Source organism: Synchiropus splendidus, chromosome 11 (assembly GCF_027744825.2).
Source record: "Synchiropus splendidus isolate RoL2022-P1 chromosome 11, RoL_Sspl_1.0, whole genome shotgun sequence".
Classification (NCBI taxonomy): domain Eukaryota; kingdom Metazoa; phylum Chordata; class Actinopteri; order Syngnathiformes; family Callionymidae; genus Synchiropus; species Synchiropus splendidus.
In genome coordinates this window covers 12,935,112-12,960,004 of record NC_071344.1, presented here as the reverse complement: position 1 = coordinate 12,960,004, position 24,893 = coordinate 12,935,112, and the positions used below count along the sequence as shown (strand labels likewise).

The 24,893-nt window shown below is 46.6% G+C and overlaps 4 protein-coding genes across 5 annotated transcripts; 2 read left to right on the top strand and 2 right to left on the bottom strand.

Moving 5' to 3' along the window:
* Positions 1 to 907: 907 nt before the first annotated feature.
* Positions 908 to 5,180, bottom strand: faf2 (Fas associated factor family member 2). Its single transcript, XM_053879237.1, has 11 exons — positions 5,067 to 5,180; positions 3,864 to 3,932; positions 3,663 to 3,797; positions 3,521 to 3,597; positions 3,305 to 3,443; positions 2,784 to 2,869; positions 2,623 to 2,714; positions 2,382 to 2,559; positions 2,148 to 2,319; positions 1,933 to 2,076; positions 908 to 1,521 (listed from the first exon to the last, which is right to left on the bottom strand). Exons 1-11 carry the CDS (start codon positions 5,127 to 5,129, stop codon positions 1,339 to 1,341), a joined length of 1,338 nt encoding a protein of 445 aa, XP_053735212.1. The 5' UTR covers positions 5,130 to 5,180; the 3' UTR covers positions 908 to 1,338.
* Positions 5,181 to 6,160: 980 nt separating this feature from the next.
* On the bottom strand, positions 6,161 to 7,907 carry pin4 (protein (peptidylprolyl cis/trans isomerase) NIMA-interacting, 4 (parvulin)). Its single transcript, XM_053878559.1, has 4 exons — positions 7,646 to 7,907; positions 7,453 to 7,523; positions 6,989 to 7,108; positions 6,161 to 6,499 (listed from the first exon to the last, which is right to left on the bottom strand). The coding sequence occupies exons 1-4, from the start codon at positions 7,848 to 7,850 to the stop codon at positions 6,341 to 6,343; spliced, it is 555 nt and encodes a 184-aa protein (XP_053734534.1). The 5' UTR covers positions 7,851 to 7,907; the 3' UTR covers positions 6,161 to 6,340.
* A 300-nt stretch (positions 7,908 to 8,207) lies between these two features.
* On the top strand, positions 8,208 to 9,989 carry nek12 (NIMA-related kinase 12). The gene is made up of 2 exons (XM_053878751.1): positions 8,208 to 9,171; positions 9,814 to 9,989. The coding sequence occupies exons 1-2, from the start codon at positions 8,211 to 8,213 to the stop codon at positions 9,987 to 9,989; spliced, it is 1,137 nt and encodes a 378-aa protein (XP_053734726.1). The 5' UTR covers positions 8,208 to 8,210.
* Positions 9,990 to 20,103: 10,114 nt separating this feature from the next.
* LOC128766946 (D(1) dopamine receptor-like) lies at positions 20,104 to 24,194 on the top strand. 2 transcript variants are annotated; one of them, XM_053878557.1, is made up of 2 exons: positions 20,104 to 20,350; positions 20,534 to 24,194. In XM_053878557.1, the coding sequence occupies exon 2, from the start codon at positions 20,803 to 20,805 to the stop codon at positions 21,901 to 21,903; it is 1,101 nt and encodes a 366-aa protein (XP_053734532.1). In that variant the 5' UTR covers positions 20,104 to 20,350; positions 20,534 to 20,802; the 3' UTR covers positions 21,904 to 24,194. The 2 variants fall into 2 exon arrangements, with proteins under 2 accessions (XP_053734532.1, XP_053734533.1); XM_053878558.1 differs by having other exon boundaries at positions 20,104 to 20,470.
* The last annotated feature ends 699 nt before the right edge of the window (positions 24,195 to 24,893 follow it).

Below are 24,893 nucleotides of genomic sequence, written 5' to 3'. Positions count from 1 at the left end.
CGTGTTCTGCTCCCCTTCACTGCAACTTAGCGGAGTAAACCCTTGCGAATTGTGCCTGAGGCAGCGCTTCGTTTTTTACTCATTACCGTCACTCCATTACTATTTATTAGTACTTTGAGTATTTTTACTTCATTATTTTTTAGTACTTGGGAGTCATTTTACTCAGTTACTTTCAGTATTTGCAATTAATTATTTTAACTTACTTTTTTACTTGATTACATTTAGTAGTCTGAGTATTTCTATGCAATTATTTATTTACTCGATTACATTTAGTACTTATGAGTGATTTATTACTTTTATTACACATTACTTTTGAGTATTTGTACTAGATTACATTTTTGATTACTTTTTAGTATTGTTACTTTTGTTGTAGTACGACTACTTCTTTTAGTACTTTTGAGTAATTTACTATAACTTTTTAACTTAATTTTAGGAATAAGTACTTTAGTACTACTCAATTACTGTCAGTACTTTCAGCATTTACTTGATTACCTCTTTCTCGATTGTATGTAATAGTCTGTATTTTTACTCGTACTCTGAATATTGAGCAGGCGGGTGAAAGCAGCGCATGTGTCTGTTGTGTGCCACAGTAAATCCATTCGTGTCTTTAAAACATTCTTTTAATTTATAATTGAGAAATTACATCTTTACATGAGCCCACTGAGATGTTCCAGGCAAAAATGGCATCACGGGTGAAGCACAGGAACATGGAGCCACAACCCCGGCGAGCTTCGGCCTGCTGCTTCACCTGCTGGACCTGTGCTTCCGTACTTTCCCACCAGAGTTATGGTTAAAATATAAAGGATAAGTTTCAGGTTTTAAATATCTAATGAACGTACACATCATGGCTCGATAAAAAACAGGGTTCCCCAAGTTCCCTTCTGGTCAACCATCGGAGGTTTGTGAGTTATGGTCATGGAAGAGACTCAACTTAAGGCAAAAAAAGAGACTAAATCTTTTCAGTCCAACTCTTGAAACAATTAAAAAAAAAGAAAACAAAATAAACACACGCCGCATCAGCAGGTGCGAATAAATAAACCGGACTGATCTGGACCTGGTTAGTCGTCAGTTGAACTGCGGTGCTGCCATCTGGTGGCGACTTCATCCATCGCTGCCCAGAGGAGATCAAGGCAGGAGCTAAAGAAAACCGAGACTCTCCGGGCGAGTGGGAACCCTGCGGGAACATGGAGAGGTTGCTGGGGCGGATCATCATCTTCCAGGGTTGGACTCAAGTCTCAGCGATGCCTGTGCGCAGCGTGGCCTGGCGACAACGGCGGGGGAGGAGGAGGAGAGGGGCCAGAGAGGAAGGTGATCCCACACAGAGCGAGCTCTGTGCGTTTAATCGTCCGTGAGGTCCTGCACAAAAAGGACCTCGGTGCGACTGAGTCCCGCCTCCTTTAGCGTGGGAGGGTTGGGCTGCTCTTCGGTGGGGAGGCAGGGCAGCACTCGGCGAGGAAAGTTTGTAATGATCTGGAACTTCTCCGGACTTTCTTTCAAGGAGAACAGGAAGTCGTATATGACCTGAGGAGAGAAGACAAGCTGGAGGACTCGGTTCTGAGCTGCAGTCACAGGCCTCTTCTGCTCACGGCTGCTGCCATGACAACATGGCGACACCTGGTGCCCGCTCTCTCTCCACTACAGCTTCAATGCAACCTCACTTCCACATTTAATGGACTTCAGTCAACCGAGGCACTGGGGCCTTGAAAAATAGGAACGAGTTCACTCACGAATATATATATATATTTTTTTAATTAATTAATTAAAAAAAAAAAAAAGTTCTAATTTTTATTTATTTATCTTTTTATCTTGTTTTTCTGTATTAAAACAAATGGTTGTTAAAAACACCACCAAGACCATTGAAAAGCAAATGAACGTTGAACTGGAGTGAACAGAAGCCTGACTCTATGCACCAGCGCCCCGCGCCGTACTCACAGTGAGCGACTGGCCGCAGAGGAAGCGCCGCTCCACTCGCGAGTCGTTGGGCAGCTTGAAGACGATCTTGACGCTGTCAGGGTCGTCGGCAGGAGGCTCCGGTGGTAGACATTCAGACTTGCGCTCCTTCTCTTCCTCTAGCGTCTGAGAAACAGCAGAGTGAGGTGAAGGAAAGAAGCGGCAGGAGGACGAGTGGAAGTGTCCCGGCCACCGACCCGCCGTCTCCTCTCCTCGGCCAGGACGCTCTGCCGGACCTTCTCCTCCTCCTGCCTCTTCTGCTCCTGCTCCTCCCGCCTCTTGCGGTCCTTCTCCTGGTCGGCGCGCAGCGAGGCCAAGTAGGCCTCGTCCTGCTGCTGCCTCAGCACCTGGGTCTGGCTGCGTTCCTCCCTGACAGCAGACGGCAGCACGTGGGCTCGGGCGGGGGTCACCAGCACCGGCGGCTGACCTACCGTTCCAGCCGCTCCGACATCAGGTATGGCTGGTTGGCGTCCATGATGAAGAGCAGCTGGTTGATGAAGTCCTCCGGCTGGATGAGGCCCTCCAGGCGGCCCACCACCGTCATCTTGCGGTCCTTCAGCATGATCACGGCTAGGAAGGGGTAGGTGTTCTCCCGCAGAGCCTGAGACACTGGAAGACACCGCAGCCACGTTACATCAGGACCCCTGGCAGACCCTCTGAATGACCGCACACCTCTGTATCCTTCGGGCCGGCTGGTGGAGCAGGCCCAGAAGAGAGTCCGTGTGTTGAGGAAGGTGGTGACTTCTTCTGTGCATAAGGTGGAGCTGTGGACAAACACAAATGCAAACATGTCCCTGCTGGGCTTTTCCTCATGGCCATGGCAAGAAAGGTACCGGCAGAACTGGTCCGTGTCCTGGTGGTCGTCTCCGTGAAGGTACACCAACAGGAAGCGCAGCTCTCGCTTGGCATCGTTCAGCGCCTAAACAGCACCGGGTCGTCGAGGCACCGGCAGGGAGGAGAGAGAAGAGAAAAAAAAAAAAAAAAAAAAAAAAACCACAAAAAAAAGCTTTTTCAGGGAAAGGATTTATCGCTGTATAAGAATCACCGTGTTCTAGCTGCACCTTTGTGTCATGTTCATGATTCTGTGTTTGAAAATCTGTTCCGTGCGCGTCACATTACACAAGCTAGGAACTCAAACGTCTTGCTCTCGAGTGAGGGAGTTGGAAATTGGTCAGGGAATCAGCTCAGCAGGGCGATATTGCAGTCGCTCTACTGCACTATTGTGTGTAAGAGAGAGCTGAGCCAAAAGGCAAATCGATTGTATGTTGTATGTATGGGTGGATGGATGGGTGGACGGACAGGTGGACGGGACGGGATGGATTGCCAACCCTTGTCCCACCAACCCGTGACTCACCTGGCTGTATGTTCCCTGGTAAAACACTGGGTGCGCCCGACCGTAAGTCTCCTCAAAATTCTGAATAAAAGACACAACATCTCCGACAGGGTCGGTGACGCGTCCGCGAGGGTCTGGCCGGATGAACCGCAGCGCAAATCTTCAAGACATGAAAACACAATCTCAAACAGCCGACTTTCACATCAGCGCCGAATGAAAGGAATGTGGTCAACGCACCTGAATATGTCCAAAATAGTGTAATAGGTGAATCGGAAGGGCAGCATAATCAAGTAGTAACTCCATCCTAGCAAGCCCTGGAGAGAAAGCCAAACCATCAGCACGGTGGGGTCACCTCACAGGCGGAGACCATCGAACTCACCCTGGGCTGAGGCCTGGAGACAATGTAACTATAAACTCTGTGGTCAGCTGTGTTGACCTGCAGTGGTCTGGATGGAGGGGGGTTAAACACGCTGGGGACACCCTCCTGCTCATTCAGTCTGTCCTGCACTGCAGCCTGGAGCCAAGCGAACACACCACGTGATCAGGAACAGTTGACGTGCAACATAGACTGAGACGCTACCTCGATGTTCCAGTTATGTTGCTCTAACGTGCGACGACATTGGTCCATGGATTCCAAACCAGTGAGGTCCTGCAGGCACAGAAACAGAGGAAACTTTGTGTGAGGCTGGCAACAGGAGGAAAAACTAGAGACGCACACAGAGAACGCAAACCTCCACCAAGTATTAACAGTGATCCCAGGTGACTGCAAACACCTGGGTTTAAACACGGTCCCAACTGAGTTATTCTGGTCGACCGTATCGTGTGTGTGTGTGTGTGTGTGTGTGTGTGTGTGTGTGTGTGTGTGTGGATTAGACTCAGGCAGACACAAATCTTCCCAATATTAAAACCAATCAGCAGATGAAGTACATCATCAGTACGATGAAGTCGATACTGTCACCATGAGAACTTAAAATGAAATATGAAAAACCAGCAGTGAAGTATTGCGTCCCCTGTCGTGTGAACGTCTTCATCTAGGAAGGACAGCCATGAAGCCAGAGACAAGGTGATCAGCGAGTCAAAACACTGGACTGAGAAATGTTTGATTTCATGACAACAGTTTTCATCCTCGTGTCTATACTAATGAAAGTGAAACCGTTTGGAAACGTAACAGACCACCTCCTTCTTCCTCGGTGTTTCACTCCCCAACACATTTTGTGAACTGATCTGTCGGTGAGTGTTGTGGCTCACACGAGCTGGAAGTAAGCAGCTTTCCAAGCGCAGCTCGGTGTGGCGTCGGCATGTACCGTCCATCATGACATTCGCACACTTCATCAAGCGGATGGCGTTAATGCGACTGTTGGTCAACTTTCGATCAAATTTCGATGACGTGAGAACGTGTAAACTTGTGACAGCTCCACCTGAAGTGCTAACGCTAGTAACTCAGTTGGAAGAGAGACCGGGTGAGCCGATCCAGCCGTCGGTACACATGTACGCTTAAAACTTCACTTCTCACAAACTACCCGTTCAATTGTGACTTCGCCGAATAGACGTCTTGAGATGAAGCATTCTAAATGCGCCCGTTGGTCCTGGAAGTCAGCTACATTAGCTGAGCAACGTTAGCTTCCGCTGCTAACTCAAGTTGGCCACAGCGAAGTTGACTGAGCAAAAAGCCCCTGAAAACAAGCTTTGGCATCTGACGACGCGGTTCTCGGCCCACACACAGACGTACAAGCAGTCGAAACAAGAGGAGACACGCGACACAAGCTGAACGAGGGCTGGCTACCTGAAACTGGAGGAGTTTTTCCGTCTGCGCTTGGGATAATTCTGGCTCCTCTGGCGCCGCCATCTTAACTCGCCAGTGAATCAGCGAGCGTCTTTTCCTGATAACAGCAGTCGGCGGCTCTGTGGACTACTGCCACCTGGCGGCGGGGAAGTGACACGCTCCCACTTGAGGTCAAAATGAGTGTGGGAATTCTAACACCTGACACTTGAACATAAACGTGTTTTGGATAACACTAAACACACTCAAAGTCACAAACATCAGTGTATATCAATAACAAACTATATATCTGAATTAACAGATTGAGCCGGAATTGAACAAAACCGACCGCCATCAAATAACGGAACAAAATGACGATTCATTTCTCCATTACAGTAGGCTGAAACCTAAATGCCAAAAGCAGCTATCAAGTTTTCTCACCTTTAGATTTAAAATCCTAAACTTAGTAAGCAACGTTTTCACAGAACTTATACAGCTATTATTCAGAGCAACGGTTGTGTTGTTTGTAGCAACCCCGAGTGGTGATATTGCAGTACTGCACTATGTCGGTCTACAGTTCCATCCGTTTATTTCAAACGCTGATATAAGATGGACGACCAACATGAATTTAGACATCAATTTCTTAAATTAAAATAGCTCAAATGCTGCAAACCGTTAGGCATTCATTTGAATGGGGGACATAGGTAGTATTTTATTTGGTAGTTATTTCTGTCACCCGTTTTAGTCATTGAAGATGTGCAATATGATTAAAAGGTTTGAGACGATGAAGACATTTCCTCAGGTTTGTAATTATTACTGACCAGTTTGACAAATTAATTAAAATAAAATGAAACTCATGTGATAATATAGCATGATTAAAAAATGATATTCATCTAAACTAGAACACATTTTATGTTTATTTAATTACTTACATTTAACATTTCTATTTAACATTATTCGTAATATAATATTTAATATTACTATTTTGTGTTACTGGTTTAAAAGCCTGGTTCAAGTATGAGAGAAAATGGAGGGTACAAACATAGACGTGACTCACTATGCAATAAGGAAAATGTCAAAATTCACTCAACAAAAGGCTCACAGGAATCGGATGACGTCAAACATGAAAAAGAGTTTATTTTCAGCTGGGTATTTCCAGTGAATTGAATATCAGATCATTAATTTCACCAAACCCACCACTCTGGTGAAGATTATTCCTCAGACAGGGCTTTCCGCTTTTCTCGGGCAGAATGTAGAGACGGCGTGTGACGTGATGGAAAAATCACTGTATGGTTCGGTCACTTTTTTCCCTCCACCATAATGATGTGATACCCAAATTTGGTCTTCACCGGGGGGTCTGTGTAGACCGGTTTGTCCATGGAACTGACAGGTAGAGCAAACGCAGCGTCCTGGAAAGGCCCCACCATTGACCCTCGTGTCATCCAGCCAAGGTCACCCTGTCAGCAAACACACCATGTCGTCACCAGGAAACCAATGGGCAGAAGAGTAATTCAATTTCACAGCTGATGTAGGAGGTGCTAGAGAAGAGACGGCTTGTGGGTGTGACATGAGCAACAAGCTCCACACTGTGGTTGGCAACACTCCTCTGACTAACAGAACATTACAGAACTAGCACATCTGGCTGTAACCACTGCTTATAGATGGTTCCAGTGAAGCAGCATAAAATGACTTACTATGTTAACATGAGTCAGCAATACCTTGAAGACCAGTTTCAGTGCAAGTTAACAGAACATGATCGACACGTCACTGATGGACTTTGCGCCACAACAAAGCTAAACAGACTTTAAAGATCACAATCTCATTGAAAAGAACAATGAAATGTAACATTGCATTACAAACTTCACAATCCAAGTTTGATCGACAAGTTTCTAGGATCCTGCCCAACCCAGTGCAAATAGACCCTGCGTGACCAGCAGTTCGCGTACCCCTTGTCTTGCTTTGTCTTCGCTGTACTGTGTGGCCACTTCACTGAACCGAACTCCAGCCTTCAACTTCTCCATGGCCTCCATGCATTTTCCATGTTTCTCGCAGAGGATGTGGCGCACCTGGGAAAATTGAAATGAACAGTCAAATGACTCTGGCAGGTGCTTAAGCCATGCTGAAACACACTGTTGTGAATGGAGATAAACGATGACAAACGAGTGTAACAACTATAACTGCGTTTAGTTTCAGGTCTTAAATGTGTGGTCCTGACTTATTTATTCATGATAGTAGGACGCAAAAATGTCCAGGGCGGACACAGACAGAGAAAGCAAGCGGGGCCTGGACAAACAGTGGATAAAGAAACCTCCACTACACTGAGTACCAATGTGTTTCACACGTCAATCATTTACAATTCGAACGATGAGCCGCATGTGCTCCGTCCATAAGCTCAGGCTCCGCTCTGTACCTTCACCGACGTGCCGCCTTTCGGCGCTTTTTCCTTCTTGTCCGCCTCAGCAGCCCCGGAAGCAGCAGCTCCTGGAACAGCCACACACAGTACCGACCACTAAACAACAACAAGGCTCATGTCACAAACGTGTCTTCGCTACCTCACGCGGCCACTTCAACAAACGATTTGTGCGCACAGAGAGATTAACTACCTTTGCCACCTTTGCCGCCTTTATTCTTCGGAGGCATTCTTTGGCGAATATAGATTAATAATGAAGAAACTTGTCCGTTAAAAATGTTTACGGGCTGTCGGGTGTGCTGGGGTAGGCTGCGCAGTAGAGCTGCGCAGACGGCACCGCTGTTACTCTCGCGAGGTTTGCGGTCAAACGAACGGAGCTGCCGACGCGTGTTCAACATGAGTCACTAGAGTCGGAAGAGCAATGCAAAAGATTTCCGACCGCACGCTTTTCTGAAGTTCGATTTCCTCGGAACGGGACAGTTGGTGTTTGCTGTTTTGGTTTTTAGAATAAAAAAAATATATATATTTAAATCAACCATTTAATAAGTTTATTGTTTTGTCCTTCCTTCAGACAAAGCAGAAGATGTGAATTTGAAATCGTAATTTAGAGTTTTGAAACAGATAAAGCCACTTCATCAAGACAATTGAACACTGAGGAAATGCCCTTCTCCAATTTCAGGCCCAACAACCGGTTGCCGTAGCAACAAGAGGGTACACAAAGCCCAGAAGGGCCTTGACTCGGTTCTCTGCTTCAGACAATGGAGCGGTACGAGCGTGTCGCGTGCTTGGGCCGGGGCTCAGCGGCAGACGTGTTTCTGATGAGGCACACTGGGCTGCAGAGTCTGCACGCGGTGAAGAGGATCAGCCTTCCTCCGGGGGCCAGCGCAGGAACGCTCAACGCTGCCCTGCAGGAGGCAGAGATCATCAGGAGGGTGAAGCATCCTCACGTCGTGCAGTGCAGCGACACCATGGTGGACCGTGGAGACGGATTTGTTTACCTGGTCATGGACTACATGGACGGCGGGTCGCTGGATGACCAAGTGAAAGAGAGGAAGCCAGACAGGTTCCTCCCTCAGGGCACGGTGATGGGCTGGTTCGCGCAGGTGGCCCTCGCTGTCCGTCACATCCACTCCCTGAACATACTCCACAGAGACATCAAGACTTCAAACGTGCTGATAACCAAGCAGGGGGTGGTGAAGTTGGGAGACTTTGGGATCTCCAGAGTGATGAGCAGCACCATGGACTTGGCCTCCAGCTGTGTTGGAACACCTAGCTACCTGAGCCCGGAGCTGTGTCAGGACGTCCCATACAGCGCCAAGTCGGACCTGTGGGCCCTGGGCTGTCTGCTGTACGAGCTGTGCTCCCTCAGACCGCCCTTCGCTGCCAGCAACCTCCTCAGTCTCTTCTGCAAGATCACCAGAGGAGAGTACCAGCCTGTGCCAGGAGCTTATTCCCACCACGTGGCCTGTTTGATCCAGAGCTTGCTTCATCTGGAGCCTGCCGAGAGGCCGAGCGCCGCTGCTGTGCTCAGCTTCGCTTGTGTTCAGCAGCACTTGCAAAATGGAACTGTAGCCGAGCACATGATGGAAGCCGGCTTCAGTGAGGAAGAGGAGGGCGGGAGCATGGAGGAAGACGCCTGCAGTGACTGTCTTTATCCAGAAGACTTTGATGAAGACGAGAGCTCGGGGATTCCTGAGCGGCAAATGTGCCAGTGCCAGGGTAACCTTCACGTTTTCAGTACTCATAAGAGCCAGTTACACAGACGCGTGGACCCTTTTAGAACTACAACTATTTAGGTTTTATTTTTTTTAATTACTTTTCAATGAAATCCATGACAAACAGCAGCGACAGGCAAACTGCTTTGATCAATTTTCCATCCTCACAATAACAAACTGCTGCCACCATGACTTCTGGACGTTCAGATGGTGTGAGCTGAACTAGACTTGAGACGTCTAGCATCATGAGCCGCAAAGAGTGAAAGTCAGCCCTGATGCAACGTGGTCATTCACAGAAACGGACAACATGGCGTCTCTAAAAGAGAAGTGCGCCTCGTGAGGCAGCACCATACGCAAGAGAATTTGAATTGACTATTAACAGGTTGAGCTTTGACCTGAAATGACTTCAACAACCCAAAGTAGAGGCGCTGAAGTTCCTCAAACTATAGCTTCCCGTCACTCATGGTTCTATATTTAAAGTCCCACCTTGGTGGTTCTGGTGACTCACTGGTATCACTACATCATGATCTGGGTGGATGAGGGTTCATGCTCACGGGGAATTCTAATTATGAGATGTGAGGTAACACAAAAAAAACAGTGTTTGTAAGCACTTTGTTTAAAATCGAAACGTGTTTCTTGTTTTCAGAATCCACCGAGGTTACGCAACATGACTATCCTGATGATTTTGAGGAAGACGAGTCACATGATGAAGCAGAAGCCTCAGACCTGGAGCTGCTTCAGGACGACTCGCTGGAGGAGTTTCAGGTGTGTGATGAAGGAGGCCTGACCATCACGCTGAAGGCGTTTAAAGGAAAGGGCTGATGTTCAAGAGGCTGACCTGCTGAGTCAGATGTGCTTCTTGGGCCTAAGGTTTCCTGTCCATTCCAAGTAAAGGACGTTGACACCTTAAAGGTGCAAATGAGCGGTAACTGGGCGAGGCACCTACTCAGGGTCCTACATGAAACACACTCCATCAGTCTTTAAAGCAACAACATCCACAGATCGACATCAAAGGACAATCAATTCCGACAGATCCAATAAACTGTGTACACGTGGAATCACTCAGCAATCCTACTTCTGACGCCATTTTCAGGGACTGTGGAGCCTTCCCGACCTGAACCTGGAGGTGGCGATGTTCTCTTGGGGTTTTGAGTCTTAATTTAGCAGCGAGGGGCTTATCAAACTAAAGCTGAGGTGTGAAACGAGTTGAGGATGAAAGTCCTCCATTCTGGCTGTGGAATGTCTCTCAAGCCTTCAAGGTGGGCGAGTTTGGAAGGGAAAAACATTCCGTTCTGGACAGCTGGTTGTCGATGGAGTGTGACGGCGTCTTTTTTCACCATATCTTGGAGAGATTAGAAAAACACCTCATGACATGATGGAACATCGCAGCAGAGCTCAGCCTCAACGCTGGCGGTCGGAGCGGCAAACTTTCTTTACCTCCAACCGCTGAAGTCACCGATAAATATCAGTGCGAAAAGTGAGCCAGTGAGTCAAGTCGAAAATGCAATCAATGCAATGGAAAACCAATCTAGTGGAAAAATAAATTGCGTGGGAGAATTTGAGTTGCAGAAATGTTCAATATCAGATACGACAATCTGGATCTGTGAACCTGGGTCAGCTTGAGAGAAACAACAGGAAAGGTTAGAATGCAAGTTGTCTTCTGACCAGCCAAGAATATGAGTCTCCATTCATGCAGAATTTCACCCAAATAAAAGGTGTCAGCAGCAGGTGTCTGAGGCAGGGGCGAGTGGACACCGCTTCCCCTGTTTAGGGCGCCTGTCTGTTCATGTGTTCACCTCAAATGACTGTAACAATCAACCCAGGCTTCTGAACGTGCCCCCGCACACAAAAGATTTCCCCTCTCATGGTCTCGGCAGAAATACCCTTCAGTGATGTCACTATAACATGCTCGACAGACCTTTGTCATGTGACGACTAAAAATAAACTCTGAAATTTAGGTCAGTTTCATCGACAGTGCGACAGAAACTGCCGAGTAATTCAAATTAATTTCCTGAAATGAATGAATGATTTATTTGAATCCCAAACCAAAATTGCCTGAAGCAGTCCTCTTATCATTAACCGGATCTGAGGCGTCAAAAAGGCAGGTCGAGGTCCATCTTGATGTCCAGAGTCTCGCATGCTGATCACTTGTATCATGGAATGATCGATGGATCAACAAATCCTTCATCATCCAGCACACCTGACACAGACATGTTTCAGTCTCGCTCCCGGTCACGTGCTTTATCATTCATCCCGACTCTCGACTGTAAAGGAGTGAATACAACATGCATTTCTCTTTTTTTACGTGTAGTTTAATGAAATACCTGGTGTTAGGCCATGAGTTTATCAGTAGCTTTGCCTTCATTTGCAATAACATTAAATGAAATGATGTCAAATCTAGTCATACATAACTTCCTTTCGTAAAAGGTAACCTCAACAGCAAGATACCAGTGTCATCACGCACTGCAACAGTGTCACTCTCATTCACACAAGCTCTGTTATTATATTAAATATATCTGCTACGACCTAATATTGTGTGTGTTGTTTGTTTTTCCACATACTAAATTCTACATAGGCCTGAAAAAATAAACAATTATCATTATCATTATAAGTCATGCATAATAATGTATGGTTAATATCTCTCTGACAGCTGACAGTAATTATGACTATAAATGAGAAAATGAAATACCCATCAATACTACAGTAATATCAGAGCACAGCATAATGAAATACTTGCTCCAGGCTACCTGATTGTTGGGTTAGTTGCTAAAATAAAACGCCTGCTAATATCCAGTTACGCGGCATGAAACCAAAAAAATCCAACTTTGTCTCACAGGAAATGATACTTCACAAGATAGGTGTCTCAGGCTATAAAAATAATGGTCGATCACATCACACTTGAGAAACACAGAGAGAGAGGGAGGGAGAGAGAGGAGGGAGAGAAAGACTGGCAGTATGATGAAGTGTTTTGCTCTTCTTTTCCTGTTGCATCTCAGCGCTGCTGCACCGTACACTCAAGATCTAAACTTGACCGGGGAGATCATGGGCAGACTGGGCCGCTTGAACAACCTCTACAGAGCCAAGAAACTCACCTTCTCTGTAAGTACAGCAATCTGAAAAGGTTTACAGGAAAGGTTGAATGTGTGAAGTGCAAGAATAACCAGACAGGAAGTTGACATGCAAATGGTGATGAGAAATTGGACCAAACATGAGCATTATAGTGTCACTTTGGGCGAGCTCAAATCTGAACTATCTTCACCATGTGTCCACACAGACCGCCACAGTGAGGAGACCAACAAATGACACCATGAACAACCCAGTAAGTCAAAGTAGTTTTCTGCAAAGAAAAGTGGCCCTGTTTGCTGAGTGTCTGCCATGACCACAGTCTTACTGCGTGTATGACGGCATGAGACAGCTGAAGGACATTCTGACGAACGTAACGCTGAGCGCCGAGGAAAACCTCTTGGTTGAAGTGGAAGGGAACATCCAGGACCTGATGCGAGAGCACCAACAGGTCAGTCAACAAGTGGCTGAGGCCAGTGGAGTTCAGCTCCAACACTTGCTGTCCTCTTCCAGGAGAACCACAACTGCAGCTTTGAACTGTACACCATCGAATACCCGTACAAGCCGTTCCAGCACTACATCAACTTCCTGAAGAAACTGCATGAGTCCAAGTGATGACTGAAGCCTAAGAAACCTGCCTTGGGTTTGGCAGTTATTTATCGTTTTCTATTTTTGCATATTTATTAGACCTATTTTAATAACTTATTCCTATTTATTTCACTTTTGTTGGATCAAAAACCAATAAATTCAACTTTTACATAAAAGCATGTTTGAAGCACTTGTCGGGTTGACACGAGTCTCTGGTCGTCTCACTTTTATTTGTATTTGTATTTTGTATTTATTCACCCCCAGTTGTCTATCCCAGCTTCTTGAGCTGAGAGGCAGCCAGCTGTACATTTTTAGACCGTGGGAGGAAACCAGAGTGCCCAGCGGCAACCTACACAAGCAGGGAGAGAAAAAAAACTTCAAAATGAATTGTAAATCAAATCTATTTTTTAATATTTCAATTAATAAAAACAAAAACGAACATCTTTATTTGAAAATCATGTTAAAAACAACAATAAAGATATTGAAGCCTGTGAGAAGCAGTTGTGGGCGACAGTGCAAAGGTCTGTAGGACCCGACAATGAGTGATGATTTAACAGAGAATTATTGGACTCTATCACCTACGTGCTGAGCAAAGCCACAGCGGGAGCAGGGGAACTACGTGGAGTGACGTCACTGAGCGCATCAGACCTCATCTGCAGGGGCGACAATCGTCCCACGTCGGGTATAAAAGGTGTCAAACCTCATAACACAAGCATCCGGGTCAGGGGGACCCCGAGAGGAGCCCCCAGATGTGTATTTAAATCCATTTCTGGGACAGATATCATTTGAGTTCAAGGCTTGTTTTCCATTCAATATTGAGAGAGTCGACTTGAATGGAGGAGAGCAGGACGAGGAGAAGGAACACAGTCATGAAAGGTTCCAGATGCTGGAAGGTCACGCAGCCTTGCATTCTGGAGCGGAAAGATGAGGAAACAGCAGGAGAATAACAAGTCAGTCCTGGTGCTGCGGCTCTCAGGTTTAGTGCGGAGACATTGGGAGTTGTGCTCGCGCCATCTTGACTGATTGTGAGAGCGACTGTGAGGTAAGCGTGACACTTGAGTGTTCACACTTTACAAAGCATTATTCTGTGGAGGGAAGCAGCGCTGAGTCAAGTTGAATTCTGCGAGAATCTGGCGGCTTATCTTATCTGTTATCTTGACACGTTCCAAAACCTGCAGATGAGGTCAAGTTCTGCAGGGAAGTGCTGCCACACAGGCCCAGCCATCTTTCTGTCACCATGCTGGCCGAGCAGTGTGAGAAGGCAGGAGACAGAAGATCCTCTACTGCAGTCAACTGAGCTTGTTTGGGCAAACCAAAAGCCAAGAGACGGACTGCTCAACCTCATGTCCACAACATAACAACACGGTGATCAGTTCCAGAGAGTTTGTTGCATGCAGGGAAAATGTTGCAGCTAATGTTTAGCAGAACCTTCAACCCTCCACTTTCTTGTTGCTGTTGCAGCAGATTAGACATCTCACTTGCTCACAGGTTATCGGTCACCATCTGAAAATATCCCTTACGTGCGCACGAAATATCCTCTCATGAACTCTGAAGTTCAGAGATGACAGAAAAACGGCGCTAGAGTTTTGAGCGCCACTTTTTGACCATCTTCCGGTGGAGCGTTAATATACTGCAGAGGCGATTTATGATGCTCAGCTGTTTTCTCTTGAAAAAACACTGTGTCCAGAAAGAGTGTAAAGCCACGAGGCGAAAATTCAAATTCATGTGTGGACAGTCTTGTTTGTTAAGCCTGTGTGAATGTGGAGCGGTGTGCACGTGGCTACAGGATTGAAGCGTAGTTCCAGTCAAGGTTCAGAAACTTGACTATGATTATGATGAAAACAAGTCAGTGGTTATTACAGAGACTGTGATGAAATGTAAGTGAGTGGAGGTTCATGGACTGAGCGCCAGCAGCGAAACCTCAGTGAAACCGCAGTGAAACCGCAGTGAAATGTCAGCGCCAGAGTTCAGAGGAATGAAGTGTGGCCTCACCTCACATGTGACGACCAGGACCACCAGCACAGTAGCAAAGAGCTCAGGACAGCGGCAGAGAAGACACTTGGGCAGAGGTAAAACTCTTCTGTTTTTGTCAGGTTCACCAACATGTCTTGATGTTTCCCTTCATTCTTGTGCTGAGTGAGCATTGTTTTTGTCGACTTCTCCTGCAGATTGTGTACATTAATTCATTCAGACAACAATCCATCATTTTTTGATATAAAAATCTATAATTTCCATATATTCTCTGATGGTCTGGCGCTGCAGTGTAACAAAGTAAGTCTGGGCGACCTGACAAGGGGTGTGTCCTGAGAGTCAGAGTCACCCACAGTTCACAACAGTCAAGCTAACTCAGCGTGATCATTCATGGAAGGGTGCAGGAAGAGAGCACAGGAACCCGACCGACCAAGAGCCCAGACCAGAGTGGACAGAAGCAGTGTTTGTACCGGACTTCTACGTCGTTCTCAACGTTTACCGCCGGTCTGTGGCGTGTACTCAAATGTGGGGAACAGATTTTTGAGATGCTTTTAAACGTGTCAGTCTCCGCTACTCATTGTCATTATGTTTATTCAAGTATAGTGTCGATATAGCCAGCAAAACAGGTTAGTTAGCTAGTTTAGCCGATTCAAAGTCCTTGGCAGAGTCAATGGACTCTCTAGTTGGGATCAGTGTAACATGTTCTTATCACAACTGACTCCTCTGTTCTGCAGACCTGCACCGGGCAGCAGAGAAGCGCCACCAGCGTCAACATTCCAACTTCCCCGGAAATGGTTCTAGAACTTAGCGAAGAAGACTGGTTTCTTGCTCTGACGTCTGTGTCCACGGTCAACTCAGTTTAAAAGTGTTTTGGTGCTCTCCTTATTGAAACATGCTGAGTCATGATGTAATAAAGCTCCAATGTTATTCCATGTTCATGATCTTTTGCCCTGAAACGTGAAATCAAGTTATATGATCTGGGTCAGTGGGTCTGTCAGTTGCTTCAGCCTCTCCACACTGGCTGCATGAGGGAGATCCTGATGCTGACTGACAGATGCGCCTAGACTTCCCTGTGCTTGATATTGTCTATGCCATATTGCCAACTGTGATTCCATCTTTCGCAGTTTCGTCCTTCCTTATAGAACTCCAAACGTGGGAAGGTGGCGGGACCAGAGACCTAGTTTTACAACAGCTTGCAATTACGCTCTTTTACCAGCGGCGCCGCCAAAAACAAATATTCTTAAACAACACATTGGCGCTTTGACTTGTAAAACTTTTGAGTTTCCAGAATGTCCAGCATGAGAAAGGTTACCCTCCTGAAACCCCCATTTTTCTTCATTTTTCCATTCTTGAGAAAGAAAATTTTCTCTCCAATTAATTGCATCTTTGTTGTTTGGTCTGTGTCTTTGATGTTTTTGTTGTCTTTAATGCTGTAGTGACTGCTTGTTGCTGCTGTGACACATTGGATTTCCACAGTGTGGGACGAAGGACATCTAATATAATCTAATACAATACAATACAATACAATACAATACAATACAATACAATATAATATAATATAATATAATATAATATAATATAATATAATATAATATAATATAATATAATATAATAAAATATAATATAATATAATATAATATAATATAATATAAGAACACTGTTCAACAGAAGTGTTTTTGGTCTGCTACTGTCTTCAGTGCGAACATCATTGGGGAAGTCATTTGACCAATCAGGAACCGAAGTGTCCTGGTTGAGTCAAATTGGAAATCTCAAAAATTCAAGCATTTCACTAGTGAGCTCCAGAGTTGGGGTGATGAGGAGTGTTCTCCGTCGCGAGTGTTTGAAGTGTACTGCAGGGTGTGGAGGAGCAGCAGCTGCACCACTCACTGGCAGAGCAGGAGCAGCTGGAGGGAGGCGCTCTGAAGTTCGGTCCACTTTAGCTCACTGCTCTCCTGAGAACAAATCTGACCTTCAAACTTACGACCCCGCTGCTTCAGCTTTGATGTTCTGGATCTGAGTCACATGAATAGAAGGGAGATTCCATCGACTGGGAAGTCAACTCAACATTTAAAAAAATTGCAGCCGCCATCAAGTCATCAAACAGCAGTATTATGAAATACTAAATTACTAAATAAAATACTAAATAAAGCGCAACTTAAAAGTAAAACAAAACACATCATTTAATGAGTAGTTTATCCATTTAAAAAAAGCAAGTGAATGACGGGTCACTCACTCTGTCGTCTAGTTTTTGGCACCAAAATATCCCCAGAACTTCCTCATCGACATGATGTAAGTTACAGTCACCAGTTTCACTGCGAACCAATGACAAAGTAAGGTTGTGAAATGTGCTGTAGTAGCTACTGATGCGTGTCGAGGAAATAACCATGAGAGTACACACTGACTATAATAAATTGAGGTTTTGATGTGGCATTACACAGGGGAAAAAAGAGAGTGAGTTGCGCGCGTAGGTGGCATTCGCTCTTTTTTTCTGGTTCTCAATGATGATGTACATTTTTTTAAATTATTATGCCAAAAAATAGATCGTCATCTTCCAAAAAACAGTGAACCATGACATCAAAGCTTTTATTGAAGTATTTGAAATTACAATTAAAAAGAGCATAATGATGAGGTTAATAATAGGTTTGAAAGTAGAAAGCAATAGTAATATATGTGAACAAGAAGCTGTCAGGAATATCTAGTATACAGACGGCAAGGTTTTTTTTCTGACTGAAAATTAATGGGTTACTACGGTCAAGGCAGCTGAATCGGTCAATTGTAGCAAAGCTCCTGAAGGCGGCAGTATAGAGTAAAGAGTTGGCAGAAGAACATGAGCTGTACTCTCATCTAAACAGCTGTTTCGGGGGGCAATGAAAACAGCTAGACAGTAGAGAACTTGTTTGAGGACAGTTATAATTTAAAGTAAACAAAGAATGTGATAAAGACAAGACAAGAACAGAGACAAAAGGTGCACTAGAGACACAACCACCGACTAAGTGATCCTTTGCTTTGCGGTGGCAGCAGCCGTCGTGTGTTCTCCGGTCACCTGAGAGATATAAACTCTCCAGTGTGTCGTGGGTCTTTCCCGGGGCCTCCTCCCAGTTGGACATACCCAGGGCACCTCACTCCAGACTGACCTGGAGGTATCTTGACTTGATGCCACCTGAACTGGCTTCTCTGAAGAGCAGAGGTTACTCATGGATGGTGGACCTTCTCTCCATACGGGACAAATAGGTGCGCAGCAGGTCAAAGAAGAGCTGAACCTCTTGGCTCAGTTGTGAACGTGACCAAGACACCTCGAGGTCACAAAGGTGAGGTGTGGCTGGTTTTGGGGACTTGAAATAAATACAACAAAAATGTAAACAAACTCTTCCTACTCTGACTTGGTGAGGAAAAACTGTGATAAATCCTTAGTGGTCTGAAATGTCTTCAATACAATTTAATAATTCACATTTAGCTTCTAAAAAAACAACAACTTCCTGGATTCAATAATGGAGGCTATAAAGAGAGCCTCGCTGAATGCCTGTCAATATCTAATATCGCTACGTTGTATTTTGTGGAGTAACAGTATCGCCCAGAACCTCCGGGACACGAGAAGAGATACATTTCTCTAAAAAAACAAAAGTTTTATTCAGCAAGATAGGAGGCTTATTTTTAGTAGACCGTCTCAGCAGATTATGCAACACGCCACCAAGGACGGACAGAGACGAGGACGGCATCGTCTCATTGGCCCAGAGTTTTAAGGTCAGTGGGTAAACGCCGTGAAATATTCGAATAAAGTTTGATCAACAGGAACAAGACTGCACAGATTCCATAGATCACACAGATGCTGAGGTTCAACTTTCTCAGCGAGTTCCTCAGCAGACTTAAGTCGGTTTCATTGACCTGAACTGAAATACATGGGGCGGTCAAGGCAGCGACCTGGTTACCATGGTGATGCACTAATGTGAAAGGTGAACCACATTTTGACACTGAAAACTGAGACTGAAGTTTCCTCCCTGACCTACACACGCTACACGACTGCTTTTCCGAGCCCTTCCCTCAAACACAAGCAACAGCAGTGAGCTCAACCAAGCTCTCTTTAAATGTCCGACGCCTTCCTCTGTTCTTCACGCTCCATCAAACTCTGTCATAGGTATTGACGGAGACTTTAATATAACTACTTCAAATGACCACAATAGGTACATAAACACACAAATGTGTCTCAGTGCAAACCTTATCACTTCAGGTGATACAGACTTTCTTTACGTTTTAATTTCTCACTCCGGTTTCCTCCCACATTCAAAATAGAACTGATGACACTAAGCCATCTGCTCCTGCTCTGATTTGCCTTGGAAAAAAAAATTAATATATTCGTCTAGGATCAATAAAACCAAAGTATTTGACCTGAAAACATGATTTTGGTTCTGCATCTGAAAGACTTGCCATGAGCTGACAATGCAGCAGTTTTAACAAGCGGAAGTTTTCTGTTCAAATAATAATTTAATAATAAGTTGAATCTACTTTTATGAAGCTGAAATAATTTATTTATTTTGTTGGGAAAAAAATACAAAACAACAGTAATAGTAAATCATTAAATAAAACGACAAAAACACAACAGTTATGAAGCCAATATGGTGACTTTACACTTCATTGAGATTGAGTAAAAATATATTTGCAATGTCGTATATTGAGTGAAAGTGAGATAATATGGAAGTCCAATCGTCAGTCAAGTGTTCCGGATGATGTCCAGCCACTAAACTGTGTACATCGCGCTTGTTTGTGAAGGAAAAGGTTAAAGGCTGCCGCTTTCCCTCCTGTCAGAAGGACTTAGATCACGGCAAGGTGACAGTTGACGTGTCACGATTGCGTCTCAGTCCCATGATGCTCGGCGCGTCGGATCCCAGCTTCAGCGGTGAGAGCGGACACCGGGGGGACGATGACGGGTGCCGCCAAGACTTTCACACGGAACGAGCCGCGTGAGGGTGACGTTTGCGAAGATGACAAATACTTACGTCCTGATATAAAAAAAGTGTCCTTGTCTTGGTGCAGTTCTCAGATTCGCCAGTAGGTGGTCTCAGTGACCCACCGCCTTGATGTCAGTAAATTAAATGAAAATGATTTGAGTTCGTCTCAAACAAGCGGGATCCCATTTAAATAAACAGTGAGATTAATAATAAAAACATTATTTGAATAACCGCGCCATTTTCCAATATAAGTCAGCGCGTAATGCCGCTGAGAGCAGCTCCGTGAACGCACCACGACTTCATTCTCAAAGGCTAGATTGGGAACCAAAAGCCCGAGTCACGTGACCTCCGTTATCCCTACTTCACTTTCTCCTGAATGGGAGCACGTCAGAGCGCCGCGGGCGCACCGAGCCGCCTCTTGCGCTCCGAGCTCCGCAGACGCGCACTGACGCAACACAAGTCAGCGGCATGTTCCGTGAAACTGCAGGAGAATCACGGAGCCGCCGCCGTGGACATGAGCGGGACATTTATTTTACCCTTTCGCATCCCGGAATATGAGCTTTTAGGTGGACGCCGCGCGGGGAACTTTGGGAATCTATCTGAAGAAGCAGGTGATCGGTGAGTGTCAACTCGCACAATAGCCGTTATCACTCGAGAGAGGGTGTTAATGACGCAACACTTTACTGTAAATATCTGTTCCTCTTTACGCGCGCTTCTTGTCAGACTCGGCGTATTTCGGTGAGTTGAACTGAGGAGAGAAGTGAGGCGAGAGTTAGTAATGTGTCTCATGTACGTTTCCAGGGCAGCAGATGGCTTCGCACAAAAAGAAACGAAGACCATCGTCACTAAAGAGACCTCGTTGTTGCTCCGTGGAATTCACTGACATGCACTTCTGCCCAAACGATGCCCAGTCTCATTTCCAAAGTCATGGGACTGACGCGCGGTGGTGAACTGCTGAGCCTCGCCGAGTCCTCACTTCAGACACTGACTGACGGCCGCCTCGCGCTCACGCTGGATGTGATGTAGCGGCCATGAATTAGAGCGGCACCGGTTCCAGTGCGCGTCCCGGCATGGAGCCTCTCAACCGCAGCACGGTGGCCGACAGCGGGCTCTCGGATGAGGCTTCATCGAGTCGCATCCTCACCGCCTGCTTCCTCTCCTTGCTCATCCTGACGACTTTGCTGGGGAACACGCTGGTCTGCGCCGCCGTCACCAAATTCCGCCATCTGCGCACCAAAGTCACCAACTTTTTCGTCATCTCGCTCGCAGTGTCGGACCTCCTGGTGGCCATCCTGGTCATGCCATGGAAGGCGGTGACGGAGATCGTCGGCTTTTGGCCTTTCGGATCTTTCTGCGACACCTGGGTGGCCTTTGACATCATGTGCTCCACCGCCTCCATCCTGAACTTGTGTGTGATCAGCCTGGACCGCTACTGGGCCATCTCCAGCCCTTTTCGATACGAGCGGAAAATGACGCCCAGAGTGGCTTATGTGATGATCAGTGTGGCCTGGACTCTGTCTGTCCTCATTTCCTTCATCCCTGTGCAGCTGAGCTGGCACAAGGCCCAGGCGCCGTCCGCAGCCTCTGGCTTGGGGAACAGCACAACCCAGCAGGGCCCGGAGAACTGCGACTCCAGCCTCAACAGGACCTACGCCATCTCTACCTCGCTCATTAGCTTCTACATCCCCGTGGCCATCATGCTGGCCACCTACACGCAGATCTACCGCATCGCACACCGACAAATCCGCAGGATCTCGGCTCTGGAGCGGGCGGCCGAAAACGCCAAGAACCGGCACGACAGCATGGGCGGAGGAGGCTCCAGCATCTCCGAGTCGGAGAGCTCTTTCAAAGTGACGTTCAAGAGGGAGACCAAGGTGCTGAAGACGCTGTCTGTGATCATGGGCGTCTTTGTGTGCTGCTGGCTTCCCTTCTTCATCCTCAACTGCATGGTTCCCTTCTGCGAGCAGACGAGCGGGGGCCGGACCTTCCCTTGCATCAGCCCCACCACCTTCGACGTGTTTGTGTGGTTCGGCTGGGCTAATTCCTCCCTCAACCCCATCATCTATGCCTTCAACGCCGATTTCCGCAAAGCCTTTTCCATCCTGCTGGGCTGCCACAAACTGTACCCAGGAGGCCACACCATCGAGACAGTCAGTCTAAATAAAAAATGACTCATGACTCTCAGAGTCCTGACTCATCCTTCATGCTACGAGTCGGAGTGTTCTTGCTGAGGTCGGGATGTGGCGACCCTGCGTGTTTGCACAGCGCGAGTGGCGGGCTGTGGGCAGCCTGAGATGAGAGGAAGTGGAGGATTGAGCTCAGAGCCTCGCAGCACCACAAATGCCATCGCGTCAGGTGTCGCGCCGTCAAAACCTCTGCAGCACACGTGACCTGAATTTGCTCATTCAGCTGAGCAGCAATTACCCCCAAATGTCAAGCAGCAGGTCGTCTCCGACCGATGACGGCGGGCCCAGAAATGCACCTCAAATCTCACCCACACGTCAAAACAATACGAGGTTGATCACATTGGCCCGACAGCCGTCTCATGAATTATTTCTGCTGCACTGCTTGGAGTGGGTTTTTACGGCGGAGTGTCTGGTTTTACTGTGAGTGTCCGGTTTTCTGTCCCAGAGCAGCAGCGTACGAGCTATTTTGTTGTGTGAAGAGAGTCTTTGGACACGTCTGCAGTCCCGAAATGACACACGAGTTTCATTTGCTGCTGACTTACGATTAAAGACGACCTCTTGTTACCGGCGGGTTGTGGCTCTTCTTTACAGCAACCTTCAGGTGAAGTGCACATCCAGGTCATGACGGAGATCCTGTAGCAGGCTGACATCACTGAAATGGAGTCGCATAAAGCAGGAAACACGAGCACTGGGACTGGCGGACTCTTGTAAATAAACCAACACGTCCTGTCCACACCTCCTCAAATCAACGTGAGCGCACCTCAAATGTCAGATAATGAACGGCCGCATGTCGCACGTCAACGCAAATCTGAATTGAAAGACCTTATTTGAAGTGGAGAATTCACTTTCCTAAATGTTTGGAAAAAGTATTGCTGTTTGGAAAATGAAGGCTATGGACTCATGGCGTATTCCGGTGACTTCTGAATTCTAAATTGGTGGTTGCATCTAAATCAAGTGTATTTACAGAAGCACATCTGCTCCCACAATGCTGCAGACGTTAGAAAAGCTATAGCTACTGTGAGCAGATGACACATTTTGGTGCCTGAGACAGCTGTATAGTTAGCATGCTCAAGCTAACAATGCTAGGCTAAGTAGCTTCTCACTCAACCGAACTTCAGCAAAATCAGTAAATTTATTACTGACGCAAAATGTCTGCATATTAAATGCGCACTGTTTTGGAGGCTACTCAACATGTTTTGTAATTAAATGTTACTTTTTTATGAACGTGAGAAAGTAAATTCATTTGTTGGAAAACATGTCTTGGGAAAAAGGGAATGGTTTTATCGTACTAATTCTCAATGTGATTCTTTCATATAAAGCTGTAACCCTTGATACAACCAGTCAGTTCTGCAGAGGTAAAAGTGAGCGACGACTCTTGTGATGTTTTCCTGACACAAACACACAACTGATTGGGACAAACAATGAAAGAAAAAACTAAATTGAAGAGTCACTGTCAGCTGCACTGAACAATATTGAGTTTGCCTACAGTTGGTGTCAAATGTCTGGTGCAGGTCTGGAAATGAGATCCTACCACGGGTGGGGGAGGACAAGTATCTTGGAGTCATGTTCGCAAGTGAGGGAAGGAAAAAACTTGCTAGAAGCCACTGTATACCACAGGGAAGAAAGAGCTGAGCCAAAAGACAAAGCTAGATTTACTGGTACGGCCCAACTCTCACATGCTGTCTTGGAAACTGACTGAAAGAACAAGATGTCTCATAGAGAAAACGTCAGAATCTCAGGGAGACGAGGCTTCGTAAATCCTCTTTAGCCTTGAGATAAGCCCGAGTCCTTCCAACTGGGTGGAGGTACCGTGGCCGACCCGGTTCACAAAGTTGAGTTTATCAGTCTCCGATCACAATTCTCTGCTGGTTTTGAGAGAGAGGGAAGGCTGGGCTGGACTTGCAGATGGTTGGAGTCCACAGTTAAAGAAAGTGTCCCTGACACACACACACACACACGGTTGTGTGCTCTCTCTCTCTGTGGGCCCGGGCTGCCCTTGCCCCTGCGAAGCCTCCCCCAGCGATCCATGGGAAGGGAAGAGCAATTATTCTGACTGACATCATTCAGAATGTTGCTGAGGTGCCGACACCACAGGACGTGTGCGTGATCACGCCGACGTCACCTGCTCTGCAGCGCCAACCTCCAGACCGTGTGATCAGGTTTGGCTCAGTCATCCTTGCTTTTGTTTGACTGTCAAAGCAGAACTGTCTTTTCGGACGGCCACGTTGGACGTAGGGACTTCACTTGATGGTAATGACTGGCCTTGAGGAAATGATTTACTGAGACAGGGAGGGGGAGGGGCGGGGGACAAAGGCAGAAGAAGTCTTATGTAAGTATGAGGAGCGACTCAAAACATGCCCCGAGAATCTCTCTCCACTCAAAAGCATCCTAGGCCGCCGCACAGAGAGCATGTGAAGCCACCGTCAGCGCTGCCTTTGATCCGTGTCAACGACTGCCGAGTCACACGTCGTCGGAGGAGGAGCGGAGGGAGTTAAAATGCAATTAACCTGTTTGCAATATTTCTATCACTTTGAATTAAATATGGATCATTCACAAGTGACGGGGATATCGTCACTGCACGAGTGCAGCATGCAGTTCTAATTCACACTGGCCACAGCAGGCAGCACTCAGCGCGAGTGTGTGGGTGACTCGGACCGAAGGGCGCCAGCAGAGATTTGAGCTGACAGACACGAATGCACTTTGCATGTTGAAATATTCTGCCACTCTGATTCAGTCTGGTGTCCTTGCTGAGGTGAACTCCGACCGCGTCTGACTAATCCAGTGGGACATCCGTGAGACAAGCAAGCATCAGGCCACCACATTCATTTGGGACGCAGTTATGAGCCAGCGCTTCACACAAACTTGCACCGAAGAATTGGTCTTTCATTTGTTCGCTAAGAACTGCAGCTCAGCTACATGAGGCGAACCATGGAGGGCCCTGCACTGGTCAGCAGTCCATCATAGCAGCGCACATG